The 21,852-nt window shown below is 43.0% G+C and overlaps 1 protein-coding gene across 1 annotated transcript; it reads right to left on the bottom strand.

The window, feature by feature from the left end:
* Positions 1–7,203: 7,203 nt before the first annotated feature.
* Positions 7,204–21,739, bottom strand: LOC134467593 (uncharacterized). Its single transcript, XM_063221435.1, has 5 exons — positions 21,727–21,739; positions 21,246–21,542; positions 20,658–20,951; positions 20,367–20,390; positions 7,204–7,978 (listed from the first exon to the last, which is right to left on the bottom strand). The coding sequence occupies exons 1-5, from the start codon at positions 21,737–21,739 to the stop codon at positions 7,740–7,742; spliced, it is 867 nt and encodes a 288-aa protein (XP_063077505.1). The 3' UTR covers positions 7,204–7,739.
* Between the last annotated feature and the right edge of the window lie 113 nt (positions 21,740–21,852).

Here is a 21,852-nt window from a genome sequence, read left to right on the forward strand (position 1 = left end):
TCTTTTGTATTAGTAGCTATCTACCATTTCTGATGATTGTGTCAAATGACAGGGGGTGAAAGGAAATTGGAGCAAATGAGCATGGCGAGGAAACTGGACATAAACCCCACACTTCGGTTGCCCGGGTCCAATGACGTTATCCAGACAGGTATGTTCTCTCTGTTCTCTCCAGCTATAGACTATATAACTGTGCTAACTGAATTAAAAAAGTCAAAGAATGCACGCATATCAGTGACGCAGGTCCTGGACTTAAAGGAGAAGATAAAAATTCTGCAACACTGTTCTATGCTCCTGAACAAAGTTTGACCGTTAAACTTTGTTTGTTTGTTTGTTTTTTGTCATTTTTTTCCTGAAGTATTTGTTGTCCAACAAAAATCTAAAGACTCTGATCAATTTCCACATTACAGATCAAATGCTTTCAATACAGACAAATGATAAACAGCTGCAGGAGGACAAAGGACTTCTTAATGGAGGAACTCTGGAAAAGAGTTCTTCAGAGAACCCTATAGGAGCTAAAGAACCCTTTGAAGAGATCTGAAGAACAGTTTATCTACTCGTTATTATGATGATCATAAATGTTGTTGTTTTTTTTGTTGTTGTTTTTATTGTTAATTACTCATATACTGATGTTTCTTGCTTGAGAGGTGGGACAAAAAGTGAAAATCCGTTTTGGAATGAAATATCGATTATGGTTCCATATTTATAAAGATCTGTGCCTTCTACCATGTAAAAAATACAGGCTTGAGGTAAAAAATACTTAAAAAAAAAAAACCAAATTCACGTTTACCTTCACAGCTTAATTTCTGTCAAGTCCATCAGACAACAAGAACATTAAATTAGATTAGAATAACAGTCCTACAAGAATATTGCACTGTGTAGGGTGGTGGCCAGAGCAGGTATTGCAACTATGCTGCTTATTGATTCTGGAAATAAACTAGGCCTACTAAAAATATTGCACAGTGCACCTTTAAAGTATGATTTGTGTTACGGTTAATTAGTTACTTTAATGTACAATGATATATGATATGAATATATACTGACATGGTAATTTAACACTTATTAATACACATAGGCCTACTTCAAAAAATGGGCATTTTCAAACTTTTCAAACATCTGAGGTAAGATACATGCAGGTATCAAATGACCCTTTACTTTCTAAACAACAAAAACTGATGAAAGAGTGTTTCCCCCACAATATTGCAAAACACTTGAAAAGGCAGAGAAAAATCTTAAGGTGTTGACAACAATCTGATGGAGTTGACCAACTGATATGACTTGGAGCATATGTGCACAATGCATTGTCTCAGTTTATTTTATAGTTTTGCTCTCTTTTTAAAATGTCCACTTCTCTTGAATGACAATTTTATTTTACCTTCTCTGTCTGAAGTAGGCTAATGTAATTGCATGCACTATATGTAGGCTACATTAATGTAATAATGTAATGTAATAATGTTCTACTACTGTTATGTTCAAATAGAATATCATATTAGCATATTAAGCAATTTTTGGTGAATTTGTAATGTAAACTCTGTCAGGTTTTACATGACAACTCCATCATAAAATTCGATGGAGTGGACTCTTAAAGAGTTGACAAAATAATGCCCATGCAGATTGACATTCATCTTTTACTTAGCGAACTCTTTTACATTCCCTTGAACTTAATTCAAAATCTTAAGAGCAATATATTTTAACAGAATTCGTCAACTTACAATGGTTCTTAGTGAAAATTATTCTGTGTCTCACTTGGGCTTTAAGTCTGGCTCCATGAATTATTTCCCCAAAAGAACACCCCAATACCCAGACCGTCATTTATGTGGATCAGGTGTGACAGTGTCTTCCTTAACATGCTTAATATCTTTTGCATATGTCTAACCTGCTGACATGAGGAAGACGTGTAAAACCTTTGCGATTTTTCCACCATTTTGTCAATTGACAGAGATGGGATACCAGCTTGGTAGACAAACTGCTCCTGAGAGTTTTAAACACTTTGTCGTTTTTTCTGACGCTATGTTTGTCATTTTCTTTTAACCTTTATTTTTATTTCACTTTAACTTCTTTTAATTTTCTCACTTTTGTTTCTTTATATTTCTTTAATTCTTTTTGTAATCTCACTTTTCTAAATTAAATTGTTTCCTGAATAACCCTTTAACACAAAGCCAAGACTTTTTTTTTTTTCAAGTGAGTCAGTTAAAAGATCACACAGAGCATCCAACTTTCAATTTTTATTGGAAAAGAAGGTCTTGGAAAACAGCCAAATCTATCAGTTGGTGCCATGACCTGGATGAGAGGAAGCTGTAACCAGACTGCATATTCAAGAGGAAGAGAATCCACCGAGTCGCCTGATCAACGACCGTCTGCCTACCTGCCCTTTTGATGAACCACGCTCATCCAATTTTGGGAAGACGAGTGGGGACACTTACTGTCCTCAACTAGTAGAAATTTGTGAGATATTGGGTCTGAGTTGTACTTCTGACACATTCAGAGAACCCTATACAGTAACCCAGTGTACCCCATAACTTAAAGGGACACTCCATCCATTTGCATTAGGCTTTCCATTGCTAGACACCCAGTCATACTTTTGAATGGTCGTGCAACACTCTCTCAATTCCCCCTGAGACAAGAGAAATCTGTATTCACCTCTTAACACTTCCTCCTACAATGACGTTAAAATCGTCATTTTGCATCATTATAGGAGGAAGTGTAAGAGAGGTGGATTTCTGTTGAGACTACAAGCCTTTTCTTTGGGTTTCAGTAAACGCACACTGTTTGAGGTGCGTACGGCAGACAATAGACTCAATTTGAAAAAGGATGGTCGTCGCACACTCGGAACTTCATGCAGTTACATTTATTAAGACCAATGTTTCGGCTTACGCCTTGATCAGGGTCATCTTACACCCTGACCCTGATGAGGGCGTAGGCCGAAACGTTGGTCTTATTGAATGTAACTGCATGAAGTTCTGAGTGTGCGACGACCATCCTTCTTCACTACAAGCCTTTTCCCCACCCTTTCAACCCCGCCCATAGAGGGTTGGACCTAATGCGCTAACAGACCTATCACAGATCAGTGTGCCAGTGATTTCAAAAGCATTATTCGAGTTGTCATCAACGCATTCATGCGCATGTAGACAGCAATGCTCTCTGGATGAAAATGCTGCATGACGGTTAGATTTCCTGTCAAACTTCAAAATTTCGGTGATGTTGCGTGGATGAGGTGACATATCACATGGTGTCACACTATCGCGGGATGAATGCGACTGCTGTCAGATCTTGCAACCTCTGCAGTTGCAGATCCCCTTGCTCGTCTGCAGACCGCCTCCGAGGCCACGCGCCCATGAACTGGTTGGTCAACAACTCATTCATGTGTGTATATGAGCCTTATCTCACACCTCTACACAAGTTTGCACAGGTCCCCACTTCAGCTCCTCCTCACCGCCTGTCCCCCCACTCCTCACACGTGGTGTGTTAGTAGAGAAAACTGGTGCAAGGTCATCGTCTCGTTCATATTTGAGGTCGACTTTAAATTCACTGTATTTGAAAACACCCACTTCGTAACCACAAGTTCTCGCTCACGTGCTTCGTCTATGTTGGTCGACAGCAACAAAGTCGTCTGGGGCTAATGTTGGTCGACAGCAACAAAGTCGTACAGGGCTATTGAGGCTCCAGTCACTGGCAGAGCTGCCTGGGTGTGGCCTGTGGAACTTGAGCATTGCAGTGCATTATGGGGATTGTTGTCACAAATCCACAAGCACTAAAAAGTCATTTTCTGCCGTTTCTCGGCCAAGAAGGCACCAATTTAGAAATGTATGCTACTATTCTACTACATATATGACCCACTTTCAATACATATTCATGTCTCCACCGGTGGAATACCCCTTGAAGACTGACAATCATAATTAAGTAACACCTCACTGGTTTTATGAGCTCAAGTAATCTTTGATGTATGCTTTGATATCCAAAAAGGCCTAAGTAAGCTTTGTTGTAATCTTTGCAAGTTTTTGGCAAAATTAAATCATCTTTTTTTAAAGTATTTTTGGGGCTTTTCAAGGCTTTAATGGTTATTATCAGACAGGACAGGACAGTGAAGCAGAGACAGGGAGCGAGTTGGGAGAGAGAGACGGGGAAGGACCGGCAAAGGACCCGGGCCGGGAATCGAATCCGGGTCGGCCACGTCGGCCTGTCTTAACCCTCAGCAGTGGTGGACAAAAGTAAAAGTGAAAAGAAGAAGCAGAGTCTCCTTCCAACACAGGTATTTTATCTGATTAAAAAGTAAACCTGTGTACTTGTCTTACCATAAGCTGATTCTGCACAGGTTGGGTTGAGTTTGTGGTGAGTCCTTGTTAGGTTTTAATTCTTTTTCAGTCATAACAAAGTCTAATCTCAACAGGTAGGTAAAATGGAGTAAACGGTGTAACTGCTATGTAATATCATGTGCTACAGTTGTAATTACACCACGAAAGTAGGCTACTTTTACTTTTACTTTGTCCACCACTGGCCCTCAGTCTGCTGGGGTCAGGACATTTCTCAAGGAAAGGGATCACCACTGATCACACTACAGCAACTCAAAATGTTCCTGAGCCAACATTAACAGAAAGCAAGGCACATTTTTCATCAGCCATGAGGCAATACAAGCAGTCAGATATTGAACATTTTATTGGATGTTGTGTGCATCAGCCATGCAGTTTGCAATGCTTTGAAGATAAGTTACTGTAATTTGCTCCAAACATTCCAATACTTCCAAGATCATAGGTCTAGCCACAGGTGGGCAAGGGTGGGCCTGGTCCACTTGCTTCTCTCAGGCCCACCACGTATTTGTACATCTCTAGACCAGGGGTCACCAACATTGTGTCCACTAGGACCAAGTAGCCCCCACCAGGAGAGGAGAGCTTGGGAGGGATTTGACTATGGCAGTGTTTAGTAGTCATATCTTTTTTTTTCTTGTTTTCATTTGAAATGGATATTAATAACTAATGAGTTCATTCATGAAAAGCAAATAATCATACAATCACAGCGTCATTTGATACTCAATACTTCGATTTAAGTTATGAAGCCCTTCTTATCCAAGTTCGTCTCGAGGGAGCAGGTTTCGAATCCCAAGTTGTCCATGGCTGAAGTGACCTTGGTCAGTGCATTTCTCCTGGACAGTCAACCAATACCTTGAACCCAAGTTCCGTTAGGCTACATGAAAATAAATATGTACATGAGAAAAAAACGTTAAGTCCTTTGGGCAGCAGGGACAGAGAGACCCCTGTTCTATAAGTTCCCCAAGTATTGTTGTGTGGTTAGGCCCATCTAATTCGCTTCTGCACGGTGGGGCAGCCGTGGCCTTTAGAGAGTTGGTCTTTCAATCTACAAAGTAGTGGTAGCAGGTTCGAATCACCCCTGACCTGTCCCAGATTGCTGGAAGAGTTCCATCGGGCTCACCCCCATCGACCAGCTCCCCGCTCCCGCTCAAGTTCAAGTTCAAGTTGATTGATTTGTACCCGAGGGGTAAATTTGGTTGTAGCAGGTATTTAAAAAGGGACACCAAATAATAAAATACAGAGACACAGGTCATCACAGCACTTAGGCATGACCAAGACACCCCCCCCCCCCTGGTTTTGTTATCACCACTTTTTCTATTTGATTTTATTCAGGGTTTAATGCATCCGTGGAAAAAATAAAAAGATAATGAGCGCTCTAAAGTCTTTTCTCCAGGTGGAAGGGGTGCATCTGGCTATTCCTTTTAAGGCTTCATAGAATGACTGACTTAATCCAAAGCACTCTCCTCCGAGTCAAGGTTGTAGTTATATTAAAAACCCTTTATTTCACTCACTTTATTTTTTTATTATTAAACTCGGGTACCTGGGTAACACAGTATACTCAAATGGGTATGAAGACGTACACAGTTCACACATTCAGTTTAAATTAAATTACAAAAACAGAAATATATGTATATCTTAATGAGATCTAATGGAGTAGTAGGACATGAATCATGATCATCTTGGAGGATCCTAGAGAAGGCATCTTATGGAGTGATACAGAAAAGGCCTAGAGTCTATTTTCCTCATTTAATCCTGGATAGTTGAGGGCGTCCAAGCTGTGGATTCATAAAGTCTCTCTTTGTAGCAATCTGTTTAGTCGGTCCCCACCTCTGACTGTTTTCTGTATGTGTTCTATTGCTTCTACCTTTAGGAGACATCATTGCTATTGTGGTGGGTGAGGAAGTGGTGTGCCATAGGATAATCATTCTTGTTGGTTCTTATGGCATATTTATCTTCAGCCACTTTATCTTTTCGTCTTCTCTTTGTGCATCCTATACTGTATAGAAGCAGTTACAAGGGCAGGTGAGGCGATACACTACAAAAGTGGTGTTGCAATTAATACAATTCTTAAAGGTACACTGTACAGGAAATGGACAAAAAAGGTACTGCAACTATGATGCACATCGAAACTTGGCTGCCTATTGCCAAATTTGATCTTTACATGAAATTGTACTAAGGAATAAACTAATATTTTCTAGTATGGCCCAAGTAGAGTCATTTTTGCAGCTACAAATGTTGGACCGTGGAGAAGATTTTTCTGTAAGACATTCACACAATGGTTACATGCAGATTGTAGCCATTTGTATCTTTGGGCGGTTCAAGCCAGTTCTTATACTTCTTGGCCGGTAGATATCTGAGAGTTTATCTCTTAGGCTATAGGGGCTCACTTATAGCAGGTAGGCTGGTCTTTGAATACATCCTTTAAGGCAGGGTCACAGAATAATGAATGAACGAAAAAGAACACGGACCCCTGCCAAAGTGGCTAGTGAGACTGAAATCATTACTAGCCACGGCTCAGTTTTACCCATTTTTGGATTTAGATTGTTTGATCGGTAGGCCCACAGTGTTCAATCTGTCTGGTTGACATGTTTTCCTCTTTATAAGCAATATTATTTTTCATATATATATTACCCAGACATTGTTTTAGTCAGCTCCATTTTATTCAAACAATAGCATAATGTACAGTTAAATTATTTGTGTAAAAAGGCTATTCATAATGCAGAATTCGTGGATAATGCAAGAAGTTTATTCAACTTCAGGCAAGGTAGCTGTGGTGACCTATTGTCTTAATTTTCACCCCTCTCTCTCTCTCTCTCTCTCTCTGTCTCTCTCTCTCTCTCTCTCTCTCTCTCTCTCTGTCTCTCTCAATAAAATTATTAATAATAATAATAATAATTTAAGTTACTTTTCAGTAGTGTAGATCGTTTGTGTAGTTCATACAAGTTTGGCAACATCAAACATCAAACAGACCAGGAAAACATTGCAGTCACAGCAGCTCTCTGAAACATAGACATTAATGCTGTGCTGCAGGACACGTAACATGGACCATGTAAAGCAGTGCCTCCCAACCAGGGGTACGTGTACCACTAGGGGTATGCAAGCACACAGCAAAAAAATGAACACTGGAAAATTAACAAATGTATGAAGCACAGTCATTTTGGAATATAGAGAATGAACAAGGACTCATGGTATGACAAAATCAACTGGAAAATACATTTGGGAAACACTGATGCAAAGGCACATATACAAAACATATAACATTGTTCATTAACAAAATAATGCCATGATAATAACATAAATTAACCTAGGCCTATATACTGTATACTGTAAACGCATAATACCAAATAGACATATTAGACATAATTCTTCACATTAGAGTGCTATGACGTAGTATACATCTTATGTTTACCAATGGAAGCCTTTGACGGTGCTGGTGAATCAGACGACCTCCTCAATCCCATTCTCAGGTTTTTCCAAGCTGCCTTCATCGTGAAGAATCACCTTGGCCATGCCCTCCTCCTTGTTGTCTTCCAGGGAAATGGGCGGCTTCCCCTCACACCTCTTCCTCAGTAGCCACATGATGACCTTGTGTTTGTCATAGAGTATATACACGATGACAAAAAGACAAATGATGATCAGGCCGTAGAGTAGTAGCTCGCACCAGCGGTCGGGTGATGCTGCATTTAAGGAGGGAGGGAAAAGTCATGATTTGGTAATACATAATGAAGCAGCAATAACGGGCTGTTGTTATTGTATTATTCAGTACATGTGTGTGAGTGTGAAGAGAATATTTTTGATTTGTCATTGTAACAAGTACAACGAAATTGAGCAGTCCTTGTTTGGTGAAGCAATAAATAACTAGAATGGGCACTCGGTAGAGCGCAAACCTTCGCCTACGCCACTTATTTTTTTCTGGCCATCTTCAGAGTGTGGGGCATAACATTCTCCAAATTTTGGTGTTAGTTTCATTTAAATCGGACCGGAATATCGTAATATTACATTTTTGGCCCAGTCTTGACCTCTTATTCAATTCAGCATGCACACGTTGTTCTGGCATATAGTGCTTGGCAAAGAGAAACGTTTTTGACCTTTTCGTGACCTTGACCTTGGCCTTTGACCCAATCACTCCCAAAAAGTAATCGATTGTTCCTTGGGTCATGACCAATCATCCCAGTAAATTTAATAAAAATCGGCTCAATTTACGGTTTTGACCTTTTCGTGACCTTGACCTTTGACCCAATCACTCCCAAAAAGTAATCGACTGTTCCTTGGGTCATGACCAATCATCCCACTAAATTTCATAAAACTCGGCTGAATTTACGTTTTTGACCTTTTCGTGACCTAGTTGAAACCCGGAGTTCAAAAGACATGAAAACACACACACACACACACACACACACACACACACGTACACAGTGTAAACAACACAGTTCACGACCTACACACCATCCACTCGCATCCACTACATACTATGCAAGATACACGAAACAGAGTGACCCATGTTCTATCAGTATTCCCATGAAATATGACAACAGCTACACATACACGCAAGATTTACTACAGCCAATCAGATGTCACGCAAGCCCTAAGAACGCGAGCCGATGAATGAAACCGAGGCGCAAGGATTGTTTCAGTCTCTTTGACAACCATCATCTGAGCCAGCCACTTGCTGTTTGAAACGTTACCATCATCGTTATCAACCGTTATCAACATCAACATCTTTGAGCATCACCGGACAGTACATCAACAACAGACAGAACATCAACAAGAGCCACATAGTAGCTGACAGCCACGTCGGTAAGACAACTCTTATGTAAAAAACGAAAACACTGATATTTACCGCCACCTCCGGCACTGATGCACTGATTCTGCTAACAGGCTAACCCCTCGAGAACCACCAGAGGCAACTACTTTTCACCTTCGTCATAGTGTGCTCACCATCGTATCATCACACATCACCATCTTCAGGAGCGACGGTGAGGAATAACTGTGTTTTAACTCTTGTCCTCTCATCTCCTGCACTGTGTGAATGGATTAGCCACAGAAATGTCATCAATGCCCGACAAGAATAACGGTTGCCCCGAACGTTCATTTCTGCTAACAGGCTAACCCCCCGAGAACTGCCAGGCACCATTCACCATTCACCACTGTGTCTAAGTGTACTCACCGGATTCATCCCCTTGAGCACATCATTAGGAGCAACGGTGAGGAATAACATCTGTTAAGCCGTTTAGTGCCCTTGCCCCATCTCCTGCACTAAATCAATGGTTAGCCACAGAAATGTTAGCAATGGCCGACAAGAATAACGGTTGCCCCGAACGTTCCCAATGCACTGACCAAGCTAACGTTGTAAGCGTCACTGGTGAAAAAGAATATGTTTACGATCTTCACGATCTTTACAGATACTGATTACTGATACTGATAACTGATATTACAGATACTGATAACTGATATTACTGATACTGACTACTGATACTGATAACCATTAGTAGCCATTACTAATTATTGATATTTATAACCATCAGTAGCCCATTACTGATACTGATGCTGATTACCATCAGTAGCCTTACACTAGTTACACTAGCCTTACAGTAGTTACTATTATTTACATACACTAGTTATTATTACTGATGGGTTCTACATAAAGAGAAGTTTATTACTATTTCTTTAATAGTGATTTAACTAAGATAAGAGGATAATTTCATTGTTGTTATGAATGTAATGTTTCATTGCACTATGCAATTTATTGAAGCCTTTCACAGTATTTAATTTAAAGTAAATAGAGGGTAATTTTTAGTGCAGTTTCTTCTTACATGAATAGGCCTATTAGTGTAAGAGGATATTAAGCACGTCTCTGACAGTGATCCCTTCTAAGCTTTAGATTCTAATGTGTATTTTATGTTTTATGTTGTATGTATTTATTGTTGAGACATTTTGAATGTAGTTTTATTGGACCCATTGCTACCTGCGTCTTGTAGAAAGGCGTTGCACATGAACGACTTGTTTTCATGCACTTGAATGTAATGATTAAAGAAGATTGAAGAAGATATGTGATTGTCATCCCAGTATGACTATTAGATAATGATAATATGATGCATCTTAGATTTATTGTACATTGTACTAATTGAAATGTATGGATGGATGAATGTGACCTATCAGGTCAGGTTTTTTTTTTTTGGACGGATAGGATCGAAAAGAAGACAACTGGGCCAGGACTTCACCTGGTCAAAGGACACTGATGGCGAGCCTTTCCCAGAGCGACCCCGGATACCCTTAAGTACCCTACAAAGGAACTTTTCCCCCCTTTTTTTACCATTTTTATTTTGTTTAAGGCCACGTGGACCATTGTTAATTTCAAGTGTGCACACTGTTTTATTTTATTTGGGTTTTTATACATGCTTATACATTTGTAAACAATATATGAGTTTTTCACTCAAAAGGAATTATCTTGTCTGACTCATTATTGTTGCTTAACACTCGCTCCTCTCTCTTACTTAGATCTTCTGATCCAGGTCCTAGTGTTATTGTTATTTATTCTCATTGTAATTCACTTTCTTAAAGGAAAGCCCGGTTACAAAAGTGGCGAGCCTGCTGCCAGGAGGAGCTAGTTGTTGAGTAACAATATTGAGCAGACATTACTAAGTAATTACTTATCACCAGTATGGATTTTATTCGAAAGTTTAGTGTTAATATTCCAAATGCAGTATTAGTCAGTGGCATAACTCAGGTACCCGATCAAGATGAACAAGTCCTTGATTATCTTAAACAGTATGGTAAAATTGATAGAGTCCTTTTAGTTGAAGACCCACACTCAGAATTCTTCCAAAACCTGATCGTTGAGTATTCTAGCAGTTCAGCTATTGAAACTTTAGATCCCCACTTACCCTACAGTTACACTACACAAGGTGAGTCCCCCGCTACCTATGTAGTAAAAACACTCAGTAGCACCTACACCACCAAAGTTGGCTCGAACATAACAAAGACGTACTTAACGGAGCTCAAGCAATTAGCCAAGGAGAGTGGCAAGGATTATGGCGAAGTTTTGAAAGAGCTGATGTCCCAGATTGGAATGGATATAGATGCCATGCAACACGCGGCTGACGATTCCCCCTCTCTACACGTCGAGGCGACCGTATCATCCCCACCTGTTCACAGAGAGCCACAGCACACCTCACTGTCTCATGTTGCACCAAGCGGCCATGGAGACGCTGACCATGTCATCCTTGCCAATGCCAAGAGAACACCGTCCCTTTCCCTAAGCGACGTGAACCCCCCTGACATCCAAAAGGTTGTGGTCGAGCACATTGTTCGGAGGCAGGATCCTTTCCCTCACATGCAGTCCCAAGTGAGACTCCGCTCTTTCTCCGGCAAGATCCCCATACCCAACCATGAGACTGACTATGACACATGGCGCACACACATTGAGCTGCTACAGAATGATCCCAGTATGTCACCACTGCAAATATCACGAAAGATTCTAGAGAACTTACTCCCACCTGCTGTTGACGTCGTAAAAGGTCTACTGCCTGATTCACCCCCTGCCGCCTACCTACAGCTGCTGGACTCAGCCTACGGCACGGTCGCAGATGGAGAAGAGCTGTTCGCCCAGTTCCTGAACACCCTACAAGACCCCGGTGAGAAGTCATCCTCTTACCTGCAACGACTCCAGCTAGCCTTAAATCGAGCCACAAAACAAGGGGGAGTTACACACAAAGAAGGTGACAAGCATCTCCTGAAGCAGTTCTGCCGAGGGTGTTGGGATAACAGTCTGATCAGCACCTTGCAGCTTGAGCAAAAGAAGAGCAAACCACCCCAGTTCTCTGAACTCCTGCTGATGATCCGCTCTGAGGAAGACAGACTGGAAGCCAAGTCAACGCGCATGAAGAGACACATCGGCATCACGAAGCAGAAAACTCAGGTCCACTTCCATGATGCATATGTTCGTGAACCAGAGGAGAGCAGTGCCGGTGCCATCAGTGTGATTGAGGATCTGCGAAAGCAAGTAGCAAGTTTGCAAAGCCAGCTCACTACATTCATGTCACAGAAAAAGACACAGGGAGCTAATCGCAAGGGATCTGCAGAAAAGCCTCAGAACAGACCACCAAAGCCAGGTAACACAGATACAGACATGGACAGACAGACCAGAACGAAACAGACAACCAAGCCCCGGCCTTGGTATTGCTTTAACTGTGGTGAGGATGGACACATTGCCCCCTGCTGCACTGACCCTGCCAACCCCCGTCTTGTAGATGAAAAGAAAAGGCAATTGATCGCAAGACAGCAGCAGTGGGAAACACGAAATGGTTCCAGTGTAGCTTTAAACGACTAACAGTTCCTGTTGTGGGACAGACAGGGGCTGAGGAGAGTCAATCACGTCCCTCTGACGTAAACAACACACAAACAGATCATGGAACCAGAACACAAGACCAGAAAGACAAAATTAGAGCAAACACTTCCACTACTACACAAAATGTCAAGAGAAGAGTAACAATTAACGAACACAGAACTGTAAATAACAGAAAACTGCCTAGAGGCTTAATTGGAAGCAAAAGCACAGCAAATGTCAACGTCAATGGAATTCAATGTAATGCACTGCTGGATACTGGATCGCAAGTTACAACTGTGTCTCAGTCCTTCTATGACTCCCACCTTTCCGATTGTCAGCTACACCCAGTTAGCGACATGCTTGAAGTTGAGGGCGCCAACGGTCAGGCAGTCCCATACCTGGGCTACATTCAATTACATATAAAGTTTCCCGAAGAATTCATTGCTTCACAACCCGAAGTACAGACTCTTGCCTTGATAGTGCCAGATACTCGCTCCAGTAGCAGCATGCCTGTACTGATTGGCACAAATACATTAGACCCTCTTTACGAGCAATTCTGTGATGGAAACACCGTGATAAGTAACATCTACTGTGGCTACCAACAAGTCTTGAGGACACTGCAGCTCAGACGGCACCAAAGCACAGAAGGTCAAGTCGGCATTGTGAAGTTAGGTCGTCACGAGTCAAGCATCATCCCTGCTGGACAGAAGGTGGTCTTGGAAGGCGTCGTCACTGGAAATGAAGCTAACAACGAGAGATGGGCAGTAGTGGAAGAACCCTCCACTTCATCCTTGCCGGGTGGGATCTTCGTTGATAGCTGCATCATCTCCATCCCTGCACGGTTCCCGTACAAGGTGCCTGTAATCATAAGAAATGAAACCAACCATGACATTACCCTGCCCTCTAACTCTGTCATCGCCGAACTTGCCATCCCTCACGAGATCAGCCAGACCCACAACACCTGTAGCCCCAGTCAACTGTCATCACCTACAGTCTGTTCCAGTCTGCAACACTCTCCTCGAGATGAACAACAACGTGACAACCTTAGCTTTGACTTCGGAGATTCCCCGCTCCCTGCAGAATGGAGGAACCGAATCACCAAGACACTCAACACTTACTCAGACGTTTTTTCTCAACATGACCTTGATTTTGGCCACGCAACCAAGGTCAAACATCGAATCAAGTTGAAGGATGACACACCGTTTAAGCAACGACCCCGGCCCATCCATCCCAACGACTATCATGCCGTGAGACGACATCTTCAAGATCTCCTTGAAGCTGGAATCATCCGAGAGTCTGAGTCTCCATATGCTTCACCTATCGTCGTTGTGAGAAAGAAGAATGGCGAGGTACGTCTATGTGTTGATTACCGCAAACTCAATCTGCAAACCATCAAAGACGCATATGCACTACCAAACCTTGAAGAGTCGTTCTCTGCCTTAAGTGGGTCACAATGGTTCTCCGTGATGGATCTGAAGTCCGGATATTACCAAATTGAGATGCATGAAGATGACAAGCCAAAAACAGCTTTTGCATGTCCCCTCGGATTCTGGGAATGGAATCGTATGCCACAAGCAATCACCAACGCTCCAAGCACATTCCAGCGCTTACTGTAATGGAGAAGTGCATGGGCGATATCTATCTGCGTGAAGTGCTGGTATTCCTTGATGACATCATCGTCTTCTCCCAAATCCTGGAGGAACACGAAGCTCGTCTGGCCAAAGTCCTGGATCGCCTGAGGGAAAACGGTCTCAAGTTATCCCCGGAGAAGTGCCGCTTCTTTCAGACATCTGTTCGCTACTTGGGGCACATTGTCTCGCAGACGGGTGTGGAAACAGATCCCCAGAAGATCGAAGCACTGAAGACTTGGCCGAGACCCCGTACCCTGAAGGAGCTCCGTTCGTTTCTCGGGTTCTCTGGTTACTATCGGAGGTTTGTGAAGGACTACTCCGGCATTGTGAAGCCTCTCCACAATTTGACCTCTGGCTACCCACCTTACCACCAGAAGTCGAAGGCGAAGCAGACAGACACGAGAACAAAGACAGTCCAGTATCACAACCCCAAAGAGCCTTTTGGAAGCCGCTGGACATCAGATTGCCAGAAAGCCTTTGAACACATCATCCAGAGCCTCACTACAGCCCCTGTTCTAGCATTCGCCGACCCCCAGAAACCCTACATACTCCACACCGATGCCAGCACCACCGGGCTCGGTGCTGTACTGTACCAAGAGCAAGACAACCAGCTCAGAGTCATAGGGTATGCGAGTAGAGGTCTATCACAGAGTGAGAGTCGCTACCCAGCGCACAAACTGGAGTTCCTCGCACTCAAGTGGTCGGTGACGGAGAAGTTCAGCGACTATCTCTATGGCAACAACTTCACCGTGGTGACGGATAGCAATCCGCTGACTTATATCCTCACATCAGCCAAACTCGATGCGACGAGCTACAGGTGGCTAGCTGCACTGTCTACATTCTCCTTCAAGCTCTCCTACCGCCCAGGGAAACTGAACGGAGATGCAGACGGACTATCACGCAGGGAACACGAGAAGCGAGCAGACGATCCAAGGTCACAGAAAGAGAAGGAGCGCATCCAGCAGTTCACTCAAGACCATCTTACCGATCCAGAGAATCCAGATGAGGTGGACCATTCAGTCGTGAAGGCCATCTGTGAGCGACAACTTGCCTTCAGTGCCAGCTCGGATGATGAGAGAGAAGGAGACCATGTTGCCTTAGTGGAGACCCTTGCTACATCATTCTGCGCTATTCCCGAGTGCTATGAACAAGAAGAACAGTTCGGAGGCCTCCCAGCCATCCCGCATCTTTCAGAAGCACAGATAGCAGAAAAGCAAAGGGCTGACCAGTGCATAAAACATGTCATTCACCAGATCGAACATGGGGAAACGCCACCACCCACTCTGCGCACCCAACTCCCTGATCTTCCACTCTACCTCCGTGAACTCCATCGTCTTGAACTCCACAACAACATCCTGTACCGCCGTCGCCAAGTGGGATTCCAGAGGGCGTACCAGCTTGTCCTCCCAGCTGAGTTCCGAAGTCCAGTGCTCACCAGTCTGCACGACGACATGGGCCACATGGGAGTCGACCGAACCCTAGACCTCGTGAGGACCCGCTTCTACTGGCCGAAGATGGCATCAGATGTGGAAGAGAAGGTGAAGAAGTGTGGCAGGTGTGTGAGGAGGAAGGCGCGACCAGAAAAGGCTGCACCATTAGTGAACATTCAAGTCACCAGACCCCTGGAGTTAGTTTGCATGGACTTCCTCTCCATCGAACCGGACCAGAGTAACACCAAGGACGTGCTGGTTATCACCGACTTCTTTACCAAGTATGCAGTGGCCATCCCAACACGAAACCAGACAGCCAAGACTGTAGCAAAGTGCCTCTGGGAGAATTTCATTATTCATTATGGCTTCCCCGAAAAGTTGCACAGTGATCAAGGCCCCGACTTTGAGTCCAACACCATAAAAGAGCTTTGTCGGGTGGCCGGTATCCGCAAAACTAGAACAACTCCATACCACCCTAGAGGTAACCCAGTAGAACGGTTCAACCGCACCCTGCTCGACATGCTTGGGACTCTAGAGGATAAAGACAAGTACCGTTGGAGCGACCATGTAAGACCCTTGGTCCATGCTTATAACTGCACCCGGAACGAGGTCACAGGTTTCACCCCGTACGAGCTCATGTTCGGGCGTCAACCCCGTTTACCTGTTGACCTTGCTTTCAAGCTACCAGTGCCAGAGGGCCAACACTCATCTCATTCAGAGTATGTCAAGACCCTCAAGTCCCGTCTGAAAGAGAGCTATGAAGTTGCAAAGGAAAAGTCAGCAAAGATAGCACTAAAGAACAAGACAAGATATGACCGGCATGTCACCGCCTCAGATCTAGAGCCTGGAGATAGGGTACTGGTCAGAAACGTCCGCATACGAGGAAAGCACAAGATTGCTGACAAATGGGAATCCACTGTCCATGTTGTCGTTACAAGAGCAGGCACTCTCCCAGTATACACCATTAAACCAGAAACTGAAGATGGTCCCCAGAGGACACTGCATAGAGACTTGCTGCTTCCGTGCGGATACCTACCTGTCGAAGAGGACACTCAGCCTGTGCAGAAGTCGGTGCCGCGCAGACCAAGAACACGTGCCAACCCTGTAGCAGAGGCAGAGAGCTCCTCGGATGACGACGACTACTCGCTCATCCCTGTCTGGTTGAGTTCCCCTGTCCCTGAGATCACAGAGAGTCCAGTGCACCCAGATCTTCCCATGGCCAATGTCCAAGAGCCCCAAGACCCTTGTCCTGTAAATCATAACTTACCTGAACTTGACACCCAATCTAAGTTACCTGATCTGAACTTACCTGACATGTCCGAAAGTATTCCAGATAGTCCTTTGATGATCGAGTCTACCTCTCACCAGGGTGATCCTGAACACTTACGTACCGATACAGACATACCTACCGATAAAGACCTACCCACCGATAAAGACACACCCACCGATAACGACAACCCCACAGATAACGACAACCCCACAGATAGAGACATTCCAATAGAGCAAGAACATGAGGAGAATGAAAGTCTACAAGTAGTGGAACCTGAGGAACAACATGATGAAACGACTGAAACCACAAGTATTCACGAAAACACAAACCCTGATGAACCCCTCAGGAGATCTGAGCGCAATCGTCAACCCCCACAACGGCTTGACTATGCAGAATTAGGAAATCCTTTGGCCAAGGCAATGAGATCCTTCTTTCAAGGCTTGTCCATAGCTTGGTCCGAAGTGATCAATGAAGTACCTGTACAATCCACTACCCCATCCCCAGTGATTGCTGTGTAGATGTCCACCTTGCACAGGGACGTGCAAAGGTTCAGGAGGGGAGGATGAAACCCGGAGTTCAAAAGACATGAACACACGCACACACACACACACACACACACACACGTACACAGTGTAAACAACACAGTTCACGACCTACACACCATCCACTCGCATCCACTACATACTATGCAAGATACACGAAACAGAGTGACCCATGTTCTATCAGTATTCCCATGAAATATGACAACAGCTACACATACACGCAAGATTTACTACAGCCAATCAGATGTCACGCAAGCCCTAAGAACGCGAGCCGATGAATGAAACCGAGGCGCAAGGATTGTTTCAGTCTCTTTGACAACCATCATCTGAGCCAGCCACTTGCTGTATGAAACGTTACCATCATCGTTATAACCGTTAACATCATCAACATCTTTGAGCATCACCGGACAGTACATCAACAACAGACAGAACATCAACAAGAGCCACATAGTAGCTGACAGCCACGTCGGTAAGACAACTCTGTTATAAGACAAACGAAAACACTGATATTTACCGCCACCTCCGGCACTGATGCACTGATTCTGCTAACAGGCTAACCCCTCGAGAACCACCAGAGGCAACTACTTTTCACCTTCGTCATAGTGTGCTCACCATCGTATCATCACACATCACCATCTTCAGGAGCGACGGTGAGGAATAACTGTGTTTTAACTCTTGTCCTCTCATCTCCTGCACTGTGTGAATGGATTAGCCACAGAAATGTCATCAATGCCCGACAAGAATAACGGTTGCCCCGAACGTTCATTTCTGCTAACAGGCTAACCCCCCGAGAACTGCCAGGCACCATTCACCATTCACCACTGTGTCTAAGTGTACTCACCGGATTCATCCCCTTGAGCACATCATCAGGAGCAACGGTGAGGAATAACATCTGTTTAGCCGTTTAGTGCCCTTGTCCCATCTCCTGCGCTATATCAATGGTTAGCCACAGAAATGTTAGCAAATGCCGACAAGAATAACGGTTGTCCCGAACGTTCCCAATGCACTGACCAGGCTAACGTTGTAAGCGTCACTGGTGAAAAAGAATATGTTTACGATCTTCACGATCTTTACAGATACTGATTACTGATACTGATAACTGATATTACAGATACTGATAACTGATATTACTGATACTGACTACTGATACTGATAACCATTAGTAGCCATTACTAATTATTGATATTTATAACCATCAGTAGCCCATTACTGATACTGATGCTGATTACCATCAGTAGCCTTACACTAGTTACACTAGCCTTACAGTAGTTACTATTATTTACATACACTAGTTATTATTACTGATGGGTTCTACATAAAGAGAAGTTTATTACTATTTCTTTAATAGTGATTTAACTAAGATAAGAGGATAATTTCATTGTTGTTATGAATGTAATGTTTCATTGCACTATGCAATTTATTGAAGCCTTTCACAGTATTTAATTTAAAGTAAATAGAGGGTAATTTTTAGTGCAGTTTCTTCTTACATGAATAGGCCTATTAGTGTAAGAGGATATTAAGCACGTCTCTGACAGTGATCCCTTCTAAGCTTTAGATTCTAATGTGTATTTTATGTTTTATGTTGTATGTATTTATTGTTGAGGCATTTTGAATGTAGTTTTATTGGACCCTTTGCTACCTGCGTTTTGTAGAAAGGCGTAGCACATGAACGACTTGTTTTCATGCACTTGAATTTAATGATTAGAGAAGATTTAAGAAGATATGTGATTGTCATCCCAGTATGACTATTAGATAATGATAATATGATGCATCTTAGATTTATTGTACATTGTACTAATTGAAATGTATGTATGGATGAATGTGACCTATCAGGTCAGGTTTTTTTTTTTTGGACGGATAGGATCGAAAAGAAGACAACTGGGCCAGGACTTCACCTGGTCAAAGGACACTGATGGCGAGCCTTTCCCAGAGCGACCCCGGATACCCTTAAGTACCCTACAAAGGAACTTTTCCCCCCTTTTTTACCATTTTTATTTTGTTTAAGGCCACGTGGACCATTGTTAATTTTAAGTGTGCACACTGTTTTATTTTATTTGGGTTTTTATACATGCTTATACATTTGTAAACAATATACGAGTTTTTCACTCAAAAAGGATTTATCTTGTCTGACTCGTTATTGTTGCACAACACTCGCTCCTCTCTCTTACTTAGATCTTCTGATCCAGGTCCTAGTGTTATTGTTATTTACTCTCATTGTAATTCACTTTCTTAAAGGAAAGCCCGGTTACATTGAACTTGACCTTGACCTTTGACCCAATCACTCCAAAAGACTAATCGATTGTTCCTTGGGTCATGACCAATCATCCCACTAAATTTCATAAAAATCGTCTCAGTTCTGTCTGAGTCATACGAAGTACAAACAAACATTTTGACCTTGACCTTTGACCTTTGACCTTTGACACAATCACTACCAAAAACGAATCGATTGTTCCTTGGGTCATGACCAATCATCCCACTAAATTTCATAAAAATCGGCTCAGTTCTGACTGAGTTATACGAAGTACAAACAAACAAACAAACATATTCACAAATAAATAAATACACGACGGGCAAAACATAACCTTCTGGCGAAGGTAATTAAAATAAAACCATCACTATGTTGTGTGTGTACTCATTCCAATGACCCACTGAGGCAATTGTACACGCCTTCACCACTGTGAGTGTGTGTGTGTGTGTGTGTGTGTGTGTGTGTGTGTGTGTGTGTGTGTGTGTGTGTGTGTGTGTGTGTGTGTGTGTGTGTGTGTGTGTGTGTGTGTGTGTGTGTGTGTGTGTGTGTGTGTGTGTGTGTGTGTGTGTGTGTGTGTGTGTGTGTGTGTGTGTGTGTGTGCACAGTTACACAACTTACCTTTTACTTGTTCTCCTTCATTACCTAAAAGGGATATAGAATAGAGGAATATCTCTTTAGTTTATAGTCGCTACAGTTCAACCCTAAGACACATAAACCAGGAAATAACTATTTTTTCATGTCTTTGATCAGGATTCTTCACATAACAATATTTTCCCTCAAAAGCTATGTTTTTGTGCGTGGAAATCATGAAATTTCACCATCAAAAGAAGCCATCAAACTCAAGTTAAGTCCCATCCCCGATTAATATGGAGCAAAGAGAAAACGCAGAACAACTGATCATTAACGTACCTGATCCAGTGACTCGGAAGGTGACTTCACAGAGCATCTTGTCAGTCTTGCTGTCTATGACTGAGACGGTCCCGTCCTGCACCATGTTGGAGAGCACAGCAGTGTCATTCTGTGCATGCACAGCGATGCCACCTATAGCTTTTGTAGTGCCGAATGCTTGGCCGTTGTCAATGATGAAGAGCGTCTCTGGCACAGAGCTGCCACTCTGGGTGAAGTTGAGCTTCACCTGATCCAGGCTACACAGGTCTATGGTGAGGTTGTTGCCAGCAGTGATGACAGCAGTGCTCCTGTGAGCTGTATAACCAGACACACATACGAACACAATAGGTTATTTTATAGTCTTTCAGGAAACACATCCATGGATCTAATTTGATTGACACCCTTTACAGTAGATCAATATTTTATACATTACATGCAGTCATTAGGTGTGATATAAAATCAATGTTTCCATAGTGATATTACATTCAGTAAACTAACTAGGAACAGTCATCCGTGGAGCAGCTTGGGATCAAACACTAGCACAGCACACAACAACACCTGACATATACTGTAGATACATTATAATGATCTGATCTGAGTCATACTCACGCTCAAGATGTACATAAACACTCCAGATCCCATTGACCTTGTTGCAGCCATGAATGTACTTGCCCTCATCTCCAAACTTCACTGGGTTGATGTGGAGTTCACTGCGGCGTGACCGGACTCTGTTCAGAAAGCGAGCTCCCACAACACATTCCCCTCGCCTGCACGTGATGATGGGGTCAAATTTCTCACCCTGTTTCAAGTCCCACCTTCCATCGCCATCGCAGTTCTTCTGAGAGCGTAAGGTTAAATTCCCTTTTATGACGGCCCTCTCACCTGATGCTGCAAACAAAACACCACCTGCAACAGAACACCATTTTACTAATGTGAATGGATTTTTTTGTTATGAACCTTTATTTATATTCTGTAGAGAATTGAGGGCCTCTAAGAAGTTATGATGCAGCTGAGATACATACAATCGAGTAGCCTACTGAAGATGGGCCCATCGACGGACCTATTCACTCAACTAGCTCTACATCATGACATTGCTGTGACATTATCGACAGAACAGATTAAGACATGGTCACTACAATTTTGGTGACAGTATAGCTCTTCACAAAAGGAGTTAAAACTAGATCATAGTTGAATTGAACCAATAAAACATAGAATA

Source organism: Engraulis encrasicolus, chromosome 17 (genome assembly GCF_034702125.1).
Source record: "Engraulis encrasicolus isolate BLACKSEA-1 chromosome 17, IST_EnEncr_1.0, whole genome shotgun sequence".
NCBI lineage: Eukaryota > Metazoa > Chordata > Actinopteri > Clupeiformes > Engraulidae > Engraulis > Engraulis encrasicolus.

What these genes read in the sequence shown, in the direction of transcription:
- LOC134467593 (XM_063221435.1), bottom strand. An exon ending in TGTTTATGTACATCTTGAGC is followed by an intron (nt 20,952 to 21,245) that starts GTGAGTATGACT and finishes CTGGTTATACAG; the next exon opens with CTCACAGGAGCACTGCTGTC. An exon ending in TGAAGGAGAACAAGTAAAAG is followed by an intron (nt 7,979 to 20,366) that starts GTAAGTTGTGTA and finishes CCTTAAATGCAG; the next exon opens with CATCACCCGACCGCTGGTGC.